We start from the raw sequence: 13,859 nt of genomic DNA, 5'->3' as shown, positions 1-13,859 counted from the left end.
TAGAAGCTTTCGAATTTTAAAACTTTTAAAATTTTATAAATAAATAGGCTCTTCATGTAATGTAGACCACATTTATTGATTAAATTTTTTAATTTTAAAATAAAAAATATCAATTATTAAATTATATATGTAAAGCGGTGCATAAAGTTAATGTGTACACCAGGTGCACACAATAATTTCCAGAGCGGGAGTGTACGGAGTTAAAAAGTGGGTCTTTTTTTTTTTTTTTTAAGGGCCGTAGAATAATGGGTGGTTGGTGTTCGCGTGGCGCCACGTGTCGGATTTTGAGTGGTTGAGAGAGATGTTTTATGTTCGGTGTCCGTTTACACCCATAGAAGATTTTATGCGGAAACGGTAAAAAAAGTGAAAAAAAAAGGGGTAATGTTAGCACTTTATTTTGTTGGCTAAATTATACAAAATTTTTATCAATTTTTTTTTTCTATCTTAAAAATTTATATTTTACCCCTTAAAATATAAAAAATATTTATTTTAACCCCACCATCAGTATTTCTTTTTATTCTATTTTTTATATCAAAAATATTCCTAAAACTCTCATTTCCTTACCGACGTGCTCGGCCACGCTGTCTCACCCTCACCCACCCCTATGTCCATTCCCACACACATGTTCTCGCCCACCTCCGCCGCCTCGCCCATCTCTCCGTCCACACCCATGCCCATTTCGATCTTTCTCCCTACAGTCGCCGAAATAGAAGAGCGACGAGGGTGTTGGAAAAACAGGAGAGCAGGTGGAGGAAACAAAGTCAGAGCTGGGATCAAGAAAAGCGCAAAGAACGGAGGAGGAGAGGCTGCGGATGAGAAAGACAGGCTTCAGATTGGAAGGAGACGAAAATGTGAGAGGCAATTTGGTCATTTTGTCACAGGGTACCCACTGTGAACATATTTTATTTTTTAGCAGAGCAAAATATAGGTTTATATATGACACGAGAGAAAAGTACAAAATCGGATATTGACAGGATGATTTTTGTAATTTAGCCTATTTTGATATATATCTATGGATAAATTTGTTAAATATAATTATTATTTAATGGCAAAATTTCACAATATTTACTAAATTTTTTTTTTAACTTAAATTAAATTACGAGAAGGGAACATTAATATATCTAACCACTTCCACTGGATGTATATTATATATTTAATATCATATCATTTGTAAAAATTATTTTTACATATAATAATAGTAAAAAAAAATCCTCTTACACAACATAAACAGGCCAATTAAATTTGTTTTTAGTATATTCATCGATAGTAAAATTAGTTATTGCTAATTTTTAATATTAGCCTTCTAAAAAGAATAAATTAGAAAGTTAAAATTTTTTTAAAAGTATATAAGCAATTGCCCCTAATTTAAATATGAGTATATATATATATTTTTTTTGTGGAGAGGTAGTGTTATATATATACCGTGTGGTAGAAAAATATTCTATTTATTTTTGTAAAATAAATATATATCTTTCATTTTAATTGCTTTTTGGAATAATATCTAACATGTTTTTTAAAACTTTAAAAATATTTTTTTATCTCTGGAGTACCAAAATATTTTAAATATATTTAAGAATTTCTTTAAATATTCCTATTTTTTCTATGATTTACTAGCATAATTAGATTTTAAAANGAAAAGAAAGAAAAAAGAACGAGAAAAAAAAAAGAGGTGAGAGAAAGAGGAAAGAGAAAAATGTATAAGGATATTTTGGTCAGTTTGCTGAAAAAGCGGACCGAATCTACAAAAACGAAAAAGGTGGACCGATTTTGCAAAAGCCCAAAATAAGTGGATTTTTTATGCAAAAAGGCCTTTTTTTGCTCTACCTTTTTTATAGTTTTAAAATTTAAAAATATTTTATTTATTCGTAGAGAACCAAACTACTCTTATTAATTTTTTTAAAAATTCTTCAAATACTTTCATCTTTTTTAAAAATTTATTAATAAAATTAAATTTTAGAATAGTATTTGGATAATTTTAAAATAAAATTTACAAATTTTGAATATTAATAAAGGGTAAAGAAGCAAAATCCCCGGCCCTTAAAATAGCCCGCATAGTGATTTCTATGCGCCTGCTTCCAAATAAAACCCCCATACTAAATTTTTGACACGTGGACCAATAGCATATTTCTTTAAAATATATTTTTTTAAAAAATATATTTTTCGTGGTGATGGGACCTTGTCCTCAATCTTGTGGAGCAAGTAACCTAGGCATATTTCTTTTTATTATTATTATTATTATTATTTTTATTTTATTTTATTTTATTTTATTTTATTTTATTTTTTTATTTTTTTGGATCATGACTTTTTGGTACAGTGTCGGAAATGCGTGTAATTTGTGGAGCAAGTAACATCTAATTTAACGGATCAAAAATTTCTAGGAAATTTTACAGATAACCCCCATTGCTTATGATAATTTTAAAAGACACCTTTGTAATTTGTTTTAGAATATTGGATAAGCGATTAATTAGACCGTCGAACGGATCGATTTTGGGCCTTTTGGCGTGATTTTTTTTATAAAATTCGAAACTAAACCCGTAGAATAAATCGTAGTTCGTATTTGAATCCTAGTAGAAATAAAAATTCATAATTAAAACTCTAACAGCAAAAAACTGAACCTGATTATGTAATATACTAAATATCAACCTAAGTTATTATTATAATTATTAAAATAAATATATAAAAATATATTTTATATATACATATTTAAAATAAACTTTTGGGGCAATTGCCTATATACCCCTGCAAAGTTTTCGGTTTTCTTATTTACCCCTCTTAGAAGGCTAATATTGAAAATACCCTTCTTATGTTCCAAGTTTTTCTCTGAAAAATTACCATTTTGCCCATTCCAATATACCCTTGTACAGTAACAAACTTTTCTTATATACCCTTCATATAACAAATACTTTTCTTATTTGCCCTTCAGCCGGATCCGGAGCAGAGGGCGTGCATGGGTCCGATGGCGCTGCGGCCCTCTTGCTCCCGGCACCAGCCAAGGCAGCGGAGAAGGAGAAGGACGACGAGATCGGAGAAAGATGGGATCGTCGCTGCGGCCCTCTTGCTCCCGGCGCCGGCCAAGGCGGCGGAGGAGGAGGACGACGTCGACGACGAGAGCAATGGTGGAAGAGGACGACGAGAGCGACGAGAGGGGTGGTGTTGGAGGTGGAGGTGTGGGAGGTGGTGGTGGTCTGGGAGGAGATGAAGCGAGGTGGAGGCGGAGGAGCCGGCTAGTGGTGGCGGAGGAGCCGGCCGGTGGTGGCGACCAAGTTGAGGAAGAAAGAGAGGATAATCTTAGGAATTAGTATAATAAGGTAGGGGCAAAATATGTATTTTGTTTAGATTTTAACTCTAGTATAGATTTAACCCATGTTTAACCCGAGTTAAGCTAACAGGGGATAACTGCGGGGGTATTTTGGAATAACGGTAGAACATATGAGGGACATTTTAGAAAGAAAAAAAAAGAGGGTAGATCGAATATTTTCGAATACATGAAGGGTATATAGGCAATTATCCCTAAACTTTTATATCTGTTTGGTTTCGGGTTCAAGCAAAAACCATAACCAACATATTAACTGCCGAATTTTAAATTTATGTCCCTATTTTCGAAACTATTCCTATTTGGCTTCAATTTGAACTGTCTTACTCGGATTTGGATTCAAAGTAAAAAAATTGTATATTCATATCCAGTAACATCGTACTATCGACAGTGCCTGTTAAAAAAAATATTTGAAATGGCGTAATTTTAATTCAGCTATAAATAAAAACTTTATAGTATTATAAAATATCGAAAAATAATTCACTGTCTAGCGATTAATTCTCTCAAAAGAAATCTAAAGCCATCGTCTGTGAAAAAATTTAAAATACAGCTCATTGCTATATGATATATTTTTTCGATCATTTTTGATTGATTATTGAATTTTTTTACACGTACATCAGTCTAAATGCTCGGTAAGTTCCGAAAATTTCTTTTGAAATGATTATATGGTGTATTATTTCTGTTTTTCGAATTATTTTTGAAAAGCAAAAATACTAGTTTTTCATGAAATCTAAAAATTTTTAAAAAAATCAAATTTTTTAAAAACAAAATGAACGAAAAACTAAAACAAAATTCGTAAATTTTTTTTCTAAAAAGTTTTTTTCATGCTTTTTCTAGGAACTAATAACCAAAAGAAAATGTGTTGTACAACATTAGCATATAACACGGGGTGTTATTTGTAAATTTTCCTGCGTAAAGCTGCTTGCTGCTTTGGGATTCGTGTCGAATCCGGGCATCACGTGCGGGACCCTGCGGTCGGCAGGGGTGCCACGTGCGAGAGTTGGGGGGAGGGAGAGATTCTCCCGCTGGCCAATGGGAGCGCGACTTTTATCCCGCGTGGGCCCCACTTTACTTTTGTGATCTTCGCGCTACACCGGGTTTACGGGATGCCCTGATAAGACATTTGGCATATCTACGCCCGTAGACCGGGTCTATCCACACTAAAAAGAAATAGTTTTTTTTTTTTTTTTTTTCTTTCTTTTAGCTTAATGCTCCTGGCACGAGTTGTTAGATACAACAATCACGGATCTCAATTGTGACTAAATCCGACTAGACCTAACCTGGCTTACAATCACAGTGCAGATGTTAACCCACTTAAACCAATAATCCCCTCTCTCCAGGCACTTGAATAAATTCGTAGCATACAAAAATCGAATTTGTGACTTGTTTTGATATCGCTTTATCGAATTGTTGGCGTTAATTATTAATTTCAGAAACTTGAGTTGTTAAAAATACGCAACTAACTAACTTAAATTGTATAGGCACATTCTCCACGGGTCTCGATTGTGACTCGGCCCAACTAGTCTCTTGCCTCTTCGAACATGACTCGACCTAATCTGACTTTTCGCGATTTCGAATGTAACTCGGCTTAACCCAACCTCCTACCATAATGTAGAATGCTCGCTCATTTAAACCAACCGAAGCCGCTTTAGAGAGGGTGAGATTAAATATTCAAAAATAGCGTACACGAGGATCGAATCTCTGACCTTCTGATAACGTTCGATCACACCAATGTGTAGTCGAGCTGGTGCCAAAAAAGGGCCAAATATCATGTCACTAAACTCTACAAGGGCTTTTTAAGAGTTATACGCACCGAAATCATAAGAAATATATAATAACTAATAAAATTATAAAATTTGACAAAATTTCTAAATTATTTGACTATGAAAATTTAAATAAAGAAAAAAATAGAATGTAAAGAATTGTCAATAAAGACAAAATAAAGTTATGGGAATTGTATGATAAAAAAAAATATACTGAGAACACAATCTTATTTTTTTTTATTGACAATGAATATTTTTTAGGGCAAACTTTAAATATTACCCCTGTAATTTCGTATTTTCTCACTTTAGTATTTCGTAGTTTAAAGTGTATTAATTTAGTACCCTGTGATTTTTTTTTTTTTTGTCAGCTCATCCGTTAACATTTCGTTAAATTATATATAAAAAATTTTAGATACCCTCCCTAGATTTATCGAATATTCATTTTAATATCTTTTAGTTTTATATTTGTCACTGATTTAACGAAAAAAAAATAGTAAAAAGGATAATAAAAAGAAAAAACGAAACCACATGTATTAAATCGATACACTTTAAACCACAGGGTACCAAAGTGAGAAAGTGCGAAATTACAGGAGTAGTATTTGAAGTTTTTCCTTTTTTTTATTGAATCATTCTAATTAGATAATTAAAAGTTCTATTAGATTTAATAGCTCTTTAGCTATTACATTGAACAAATTAATTTTATTAAGTAATATTTGTCATCCTTTATTAATTTTTCTTTCTATTTTTATTAATTTTATTTTTAATTTATTAATTTTGTTACTAATAAAATGGAGTACATGTTTAATTTAATTTGATTAAGTAATTTGATATCCATGTATTAATTTTTAGTTTGTACTATTTCCATTACAAAAGAATCTAAATACAATTGAATTTGATTTAGTTTAATTTGTAATTTTGATGTCTATTTGTTTGACAAATTTATTATTTTTATTATTCATTTTATCAAATTTGACAAAATTACTATAGATTATAATAAATGACTAACTTATAGAAAACCCTCTTATAAATATTCGTTTTTTCACTTTTCCTTTTTTATTTTCAAAAATCTGCATTTCACCCTCTCAACATTTCAAGTTGTTACCGACTGTCCTTAGCGCAAATGGTAAAGTGTTTGGTGGTTGGTATCCGAGATCCTAAGTTCGAATTCTAGTTGATTCGCATTTTCAGCTAAGTTTATTTCTAAAAAAAATTAATGGAGTGCCCCCATCCGTCAGGGTTCCATCATTATTCTGTCTATTTCTTATAATTTATATCGAAAATATCCTTCGAAATAACAACAATATATTAATTTTTTTTTTTTATAGAAAAAAGTAAGAATAATTTGGTCATTTTGCCCTCCCCATTAACACTATATCCCCTGAAAATATTTTTACTTTTTTTTTTTTTTTTGAGAGATAGGTTGCACGCTACCCGCTTCGTTTATTTCATTTAGAAATAAGCTTAGCAAGAAATGTGAATCAAGTAGGATTCAAACTTGGGTCTCGGGTACAGATCATTCTATCTATTTGGCAAATTAATATAACAAGCGGATAAATCAATGTGTGTGACTTAATATTAGTTGAAATTTTGGCAAATTAATATTTGCTTTCATTTTTTCTACAATTTTTATTGCATCAACTTTTAATTTGGAAACACATACATTATCTAATGCTCCTTCCCCTCAAAAAATGAAATAAAATAAAATAAAAATTACACTCATTTGAAATTTTGTAATTTATAAATAATACAAAATATTAAAGAATAAAATGCTCTCGTAGCTCAGTTGGTTAGAGCACCCGTTTAGTAAGCGGGAGGTCTTGAGTTCGACTCTCAACGAGAGCAAAATTTACAAAAAATAATAATAATAAAATTTTAAATTAATTATCATTACACTGTGTATAATTAACAAATAATAAAATTATTTAAGTTATAATAAAGATAATATAGATTGTGATAGTTTGATTTTTATGGATTTTATGTTAACAAATACTAATTACTATTTCTATAACTTTATTTACTGTTAATTTTATAGTAATTTGTCAAATGTTACTATGTAGTATTTATGATTTTCAACATTATTTTTAGATATTTTTGTATTCTTAAAATTAACCAAATTACTACAAATTGCCTACATTAATTTTGCTATTTTGACAAAAAAAATTTAACAATATATAATTAGTCTAATAGGAACAAAAAATTAGCCACTCAAGAGAGAATTCTTTTTCTTTTTCTTTTTTTTTTAGAGATAAAAGCTCATGTTCATTTTAGGGATTTTTGATGAATGATTTTGTAGTGTAACAAAATATTTTGAATTATCGGGCATTTGAATTTTAATGCAGTAACAGATGATAGATTTCATAATACGAGGATGGAATGGTTCTCAAAAAAATTTTATTCGATTGTTAAGAAACAAAAAATTTACGGGATAAGGATATGGATATGGGTATGGGTCATTACTTTTTCGTTGTTTTTGACACTTGTATGTCGGAATTATGAGTGGTAAAAGTTTTAGGTTTGAATCGAAATCAGGTCGAACAATCGTTAGAGATAATAAATATTCTTTGTGTTCAGTCCAGTCTCAACCTTCGCTTACATTTCGGACAATACATTTTGTTTAGATTCGGATCTGATTTAAAATTAAATATTGGGATCTACACAGATGGACCTGATTTTGAGCCAAAATTTAGAAAAAAATAAAAAAAGCTTTTAGTTTAAAATTAAATTCAAAATTTGTATATTTAAAACAAAAATATTGTTATCTTAGAGATGTTCCATATATCCTTTTAAAATAAATTATTTAAAAATAAAAATAACTAAATATATTTTAACTTTACTATTTAAAACCGTTAGCGTGAAAATCTCCATATCTAATTCGAATTTTAATCTGAACAAAATATTTTGTTTGGATCAAGTTTTTCTAAATGAATTCATTGTCCTGATCTGATTATTTTTCGGGTAAAATTGAGTTGGCAAATCGTATAGAGATGCATATTTTGCCACTCCTCGCGGCGATAATCCCTATAATGAAATCGACCACTCCATCATCCATCACGTACATTGCTCGAATCTCAAAACAGTGATCAAGGGCGTTACAAACTCCCCCTGTTTAGGGCGTTACAAGCTCCCCCTGTTTAGACCCTGATGTCCTCGTCGGGTCTAAACCAGATCACAGACATACCAGTACCAATTGCAACGACCCGACCGCTAGTAATAATAACTCGTTGGGCCAAACCACCGGCCCAAAATGCTGAAGCCAAGTTATTATTACTAGCGTGTAGGTCTCATATAAACTGATCGAAATCCGTATCCGATCTGATGTGGGACTATTGGGTCAGTATCCCATTCGATGTGGGACTATTGGGGGCGTTTTGTCTTGCAACTATCCAACCCGCTAGCAATAATAACTCGTTGGGCCCAAACAATCGGCCAAAAATACTTAAGCCCAGTTATGATTACAAACGTGTAGGTCTCATATAAACTGATTGAAATCAGTATTCCATCCGATGTGGGACTATTGGGGGCGTTACAATCTGGACGACGAAACAAAAATTTTGTTTGACGTTCCTCACGGGTGTAATCTTATTTTGGCACTCCTTGCGGGAATAATCCCCAGAATGAAATCAATTACTTCGTCATTTATCACGTACATTGCTCGAATCGCGAAACAGTGATGAGGATTAGATTAGACAATCTTATAATCTTTACGGCGAAACACAAATTTTGTTCGACATTCCTTACGAGGATAATCCCTAAAATGAAATCGATCACTTCATCATCCACCACATTCATTGTTCGAATCGCAAAACAGTAATTTATTTGGAATAAAAAAGAATACATTAAATATTTCAGAAGTTTTGAGGGGTATATAGGTAATTATACCTATTTTTTATATAATTTACAACATCTAATCTAATCTCTCCACGTTACATAAAAGTACAAGAATTTTTTAAAATATTATTTAAATGTATAATTACCATATTGTATCCCTTATTGGACTCTAATGAGGTTTCTAAGGGTGTGGTGTATGAGATATATTCATGCACCCGGTGCACCGAATAATTTAAGGCGGTGACGGGAAACATAAACCCGAACAAAGAGAATGGCGAAAACAGATCGAAGAAAACAAAGAAAAAAAGAAAAAAAAGGGGGAAAAAAAAAAGCGAAGGAGAAGGTGATGAAGCTCCCATGGAGGAACCTCGTCGCGAGGGGGCTTCGATCGACGAAGCGCTCCTTGAAACCCTATCCGCCCCCTCGACCCGTGTCCTCCTCTTCCTCCTCTTCTACGTTTGCGACCTCGTCGTCGATCCCCTTCTATGGCCGAAACCCTAACCCTAATCCCCTCGCTCGCTCTCGTCTCGGCTCGTTCCAACCCTCGAGGTCGGCCCCATGGATCGGATCCCAAGGTAGGGTTCTTTCCCCCCTTTTCTGTTTAAAATTTTATGTTTTTAGTTACTTGGATGCTTATTTTTCTGTGACTTTTATGTTTAAGTTTATTTTATTTTATTTTATTTTTTGGGTTGAAGAGTTTGGAGATTGGTGAATGAATAACATGCAATATAAATTTACAATATTGTTGTGTGATTATTGTATCTTAGCGAGTGACATATAAAATATACTTGAGATAGTTGATTAATTCATGTTTTGTACTCAATTTACTCTGCTTTTTTTTTTTTTGGTTTCAGTAGCTCTAAGTTAGCGATTAATTCGTAGAAGTACGTGCAAAAATCGAAGCTTTGTGTATTGTTATCTTGCCATGGGAATTTAGCTGAACCAAGTCATAGATATTCTTTGACATGTAGGTTAAACTCAGCAAGGTTGGAGGGTTTCAATTTCAATTTTATAAATATTTTTTAATAGATGATTCAGAATAAAATTCTGAAAAAACTTAGGAGTAAGCGGGTAAACGTAAATGCTAGAGAAATATATGGGACGCAATGATTTTGATATAATAGTTGTCGTTCTTAGTGTGAAAGAAAACAAAGGAAACAAAGAAAACAATGAGGCAATAAGTAATTTGTTTATTGATGAATAATTGTTAAAATAATATCCTTATCTATTTCCAATGTTTTGTCGATGTAATTAATTAAGCAACAGAAATTGTTGGCCAATTGAAATTCTCTGAAATGCCGGAGTTCTTTAAGAATGAATCTAAGAAGAGCTTGCGATAAAGAAAGCCAACTTATGTTCATTTCATTTCTTGTATCTAATCATATACCATGTTAAACATACGAAACTTTGGACTCACGCGTGTTCATCATAACACTGTTTTGAACAGGGCAGAAGAGGAGCATGTTCATCCAAACACAGTCCACGCCCAACCCACTGTCTCTCATGTTCTATCCAGGAAAGCCGGTTATGGAAGTTGGAAGCGCGGACTTCCCGAATGCTCGTACCGCGATGAATTCGCCCTTAGCCAAGTCGTTATTTGGCATTGATGGTATGGTCCGTTTGTCTTTTTATTGATGCCTTAGACTTTTACATTCCTAAGCCATAAATTTAGGTGAATACTTCTTTTGCGCTGAAAATCAGCCTTTCTTGAAGAGAATGGAGATCGATATAACATTGTTCTTACTTTGCATTTTGGTTATATGCCTTTTCTTTCAATTCTTTTGCAATGTATTATTTGAATGATTTGTCTTTATTGCAATAAACTACATCACGGGTGCTTTAGATATTGATTATTGCGAAATAAGCCTTTTTTGGTGACTTCGTTGCTTGATAACTATAGAAATTGTTCGTGTCAAAAAAAAGGGAAAGCATAATGACATCTTGAAGGAGTGTGGAAGTTCAAGAAACCCACAACAACATACCCTGAAAGAAGTCGTTGTAGTCTTTTCTTTTTTTTTAATTCTTTTAATTTTTTTCGTTTCCCACTATGTTACTCAGTTTTAAGACTACAGGAGTAAAGAGCTTCATGCCATAGATTAGGATGAAAAAAAGAGTTTTTCATCTCTCTCCTCTCTTTCCTTTCCATCTCTTCCGCGTCTTAACAAGCTTTTCACAGCTTAATATGATTGCATTTGAGCCAATTGAGCTGAATAGTATATGCCAGTTTTCCGGAGCTGCTTCAGTACCTTAACAAACTTTTATCTGAGCTCGAGTGGAGCTTTTAAGTGGTACTTAGCGTCATTTTGTGCACCAAGGCTAGACAGTTTTTGTTTTCTTTCGATATGGTGAAGTACTGAAGTTTATTATTTTAAGAATCTCTGGGTTTTTTGATTTTTTTGATTTTTTTTCGAATCCCCCAAATCAAATTTGTGATCTTACGTAATGCTAGAGTTAGAAAGCCATGTTCAGTTAGGGCAGAAAAAAGCTGAGAGGATGGTCATTCAGATGGAATCGTGGGAACGGGTTTTGCTGATGAAAAAGGTGGGCTATTTTCTTTTTCCATGGAAGAGAAACAATTTTTCTTTCTGCAAAACAGAGTTAGGTAGTAGGTCCAAATTTCTTCCATCCTATACGATGATGTTATTCCGTTCGAAGGTATTTGAATAGTTTACTGAAATTGCATCGGATTTTAGTAATTTGGTTGCAAAATTTGAGTAGCCTTAGCAAGAGCACGAAAATCGACACCGTAAAGCCTTAAATACCGGTTATTCTATTCACTGCCTTTCAATCGGCCTTTTTTGATGCTACTTGAAACTGAGCGACTAGCTTCATTGGAGTTTCAGCCAGTTTCCTTCGCTCCCATGCAAGTTTGTATGAAGTTTGTGTACTTTCAAGCCCTTTTACTTGTTTTTGGATCGTAAATAGTTTCAATTTTGATGTATTTCTTTGTGTAGTTTATTGGAATTGGATCATAAATAGTCTCGGTTTTCATCCATTTCATTACTAAGAATAGCATCAAATAAATGATACATCCCCTCGATAATGTTTTCATCCTGTATTCTTAAACTTTTATTCATTTTAGCACGCGTGACAGTGTCTTATTCTTGATAATCAATAAACTGTGCAATTTATTATTTTCTATTCCTTAAGAACCCACTTTCTCATGGGTTCAATCAATATGCCCTCCTATCTTTGTCGATCAGCCCCCGATATCTGTTTTCTTGTCTAGTTAATTTAGCCTTTAATTTATATGGTAATGGAAAAAAAGTTGAATATAAGTCGGCTAAGTTTTGCGTGCTGTTTATGCAGGAGTCACAAGAGTGTTCTTCGGGTCAGATTTTGTAACAGTTACCAAGTCGGATGAAGCTTCCTGGGATCTTCTAAAGCCGGAAGTTTTTGCGGCGATAATGGATTTCTACTCATCTGGAAAACCGCTTTTTCTAGATTCGAATGCTGCAGCTTCCATGGACACAGCAATTCACGAGGTTTTCTTATAATTAATCAATCTCAATATCTTTGATAAGATTCTCTATAGGATACGTGCCGTAAAAGGATCTCCCGGTACAGAGAAGTAACAAACTGTAATAACCCAGCTTACTAGTACTAATAACTCCTCGGGCCTAAATCACTGGCCCAAAATGCTTAAGTCTAGTTATTAGTATTAGAGTTTTCGGTTCTTGTATTTAGAATTATAATCCCATTCTGATCCAATGTGGGACTATTGGGATGTCGCAGGCATTCCTTTTTTAACCCGCGGCCGTGATGTCCTCGTCAGGTCCCATTCTCTAGCCGAGATCGGCAGGCGATGTGAGACCAATTTCACACTTCTTACTAGTAATAGTAACCGGCTCTGATACTAAATGTACGACCCGACCAACTTGCTAATTACTTGTTGGGTCCAAACCGCATGATCAAAATACTTAAGCCTAATTATTATTTCTTGCCCCTCTAGTGAAGTTGCGAAAGTTGATGATTCGTTCATGTTTTGCAGGACGATTCTGAGATAGTTGCCATGATCAAAGAATTACTCGAAACCCGAATCCGGCCTGCAGTACAAGACGATGGTGGAGACATTGAATACCGTGGATTTGATCCGTAACTCTCTCTTTCTCTCTCTCTCTCTCTAACATTTGTAAAGCTTGGTATTCTAGTTATTAGTTAAAATTATATCTTATTTGACTATACTGTTCTGCTTTATCAGGGAAACTGGAATAGTGAAGCTAAGGATGCAGGGAGCGTGCAGCGGCTGTCCGAGCTCGTCTGTCACTTTGAAGTCTGGCATCGAGAACATGCTCATGCATTATGTGCCCGAGGTAACAACTCAATAAGTTATACTACTATTCCAACATATACATTCATAATAGTAGCTCCATTTACCCTTCACCATCCCCGCAGCCTCCCCCATTTCACTAAGCTTTGCTCTCGATGATTCCATTTCGTTGGAAAGTATAATAAGTAACTCTTTTTGTTCTGCGCGTGTCGTTTATCGACAGGTCAAAGGAGTAGAACAGGAGCTTGATAGTGTGGATGAGGAGGCTTCGTTGTCGAGCCAGATGGAATAAGAAGAATAAAGGGGGGCAAAAAAGAATAAGAAGAGAAAATTCGTAAGGCGACGCTCGAAGTATATGGCGACTAAAGATGCTTCAGTTGCCCGATTTCATTTCAACCGAGGGTTTTTTGCGTTCTCGGAGCTGTAATTCAATCTCAATAGTAAACTTGTAGATCGCGCATTTTGTTTTAACATATGGTTGAGCAGCTTCTTGTTTTATATATATACATAACTTGTGCTGTGAAAGGAAATAAATTACTGTGATTTCTTTTGTTCTTGGCATTTGTAATGACTAATAAGTTAATAGTTGGTCATTTTGCACAAAAGTTCCACTATTTTCTGTTTCCGCATTGTTGATCCATTCTTGTTTGTTCTTACGACTTTGCATCGAAATTTTCTATAACTA

At 33.5% G+C, this 13,859-nt stretch overlaps 1 protein-coding gene and 1 non-coding gene across 2 annotated transcripts; both read left to right on the top strand.

The window, feature by feature from the left end:
- On the top strand, positions 6,845–6,918 carry TRNAT-AGU. The gene has a single exon. It is a non-coding gene; the product is annotated as a tRNA-Thr (tRNA).
- Positions 9,176–13,730, top strand: LOC109719040 (nifU-like protein 4, mitochondrial). The gene is made up of 6 exons (XM_020245533.1): positions 9,176–9,479; positions 10,352–10,513; positions 12,214–12,389; positions 12,896–12,999; positions 13,106–13,217; positions 13,398–13,730. Exons 1-6 carry the CDS (start codon positions 9,176–9,178, stop codon positions 13,464–13,466), a joined length of 927 nt encoding a protein of 308 aa, XP_020101122.1. The 3' UTR covers positions 13,467–13,730.

This window comes from Ananas comosus, linkage group 13, assembly GCF_001540865.1.
Source record: "Ananas comosus cultivar F153 linkage group 13, ASM154086v1, whole genome shotgun sequence".
Lineage (NCBI taxonomy): Eukaryota > Viridiplantae > Streptophyta > Magnoliopsida > Poales > Bromeliaceae > Ananas > Ananas comosus.
The sequence above is the reverse complement of the archived record's forward strand: the minus strand, read 5'-3'. Positions and strand labels throughout refer to the sequence as shown.

What these genes read in the sequence shown, in the direction of transcription:
- LOC109719040 (XM_020245533.1), top strand. Translation starts at nt 9,176, where the DNA reads ATGGCGAAAACAGATCGAAGAAAACAAAGAAAAAAAGAAAAAAAAGGG. An exon ending in TGGACACAGCAATTCACGAG is followed by an intron (nt 12,390 to 12,895) that starts GTTTTCTTATAA and finishes CATGTTTTGCAG; the next exon opens with GACGATTCTGAGATAGTTGC. An exon ending in TCATGCATTATGTGCCCGAG is followed by an intron (nt 13,218 to 13,397) that starts GTAACAACTCAA and finishes GTTTATCGACAG; the next exon opens with GTCAAAGGAGTAGAACAGGA.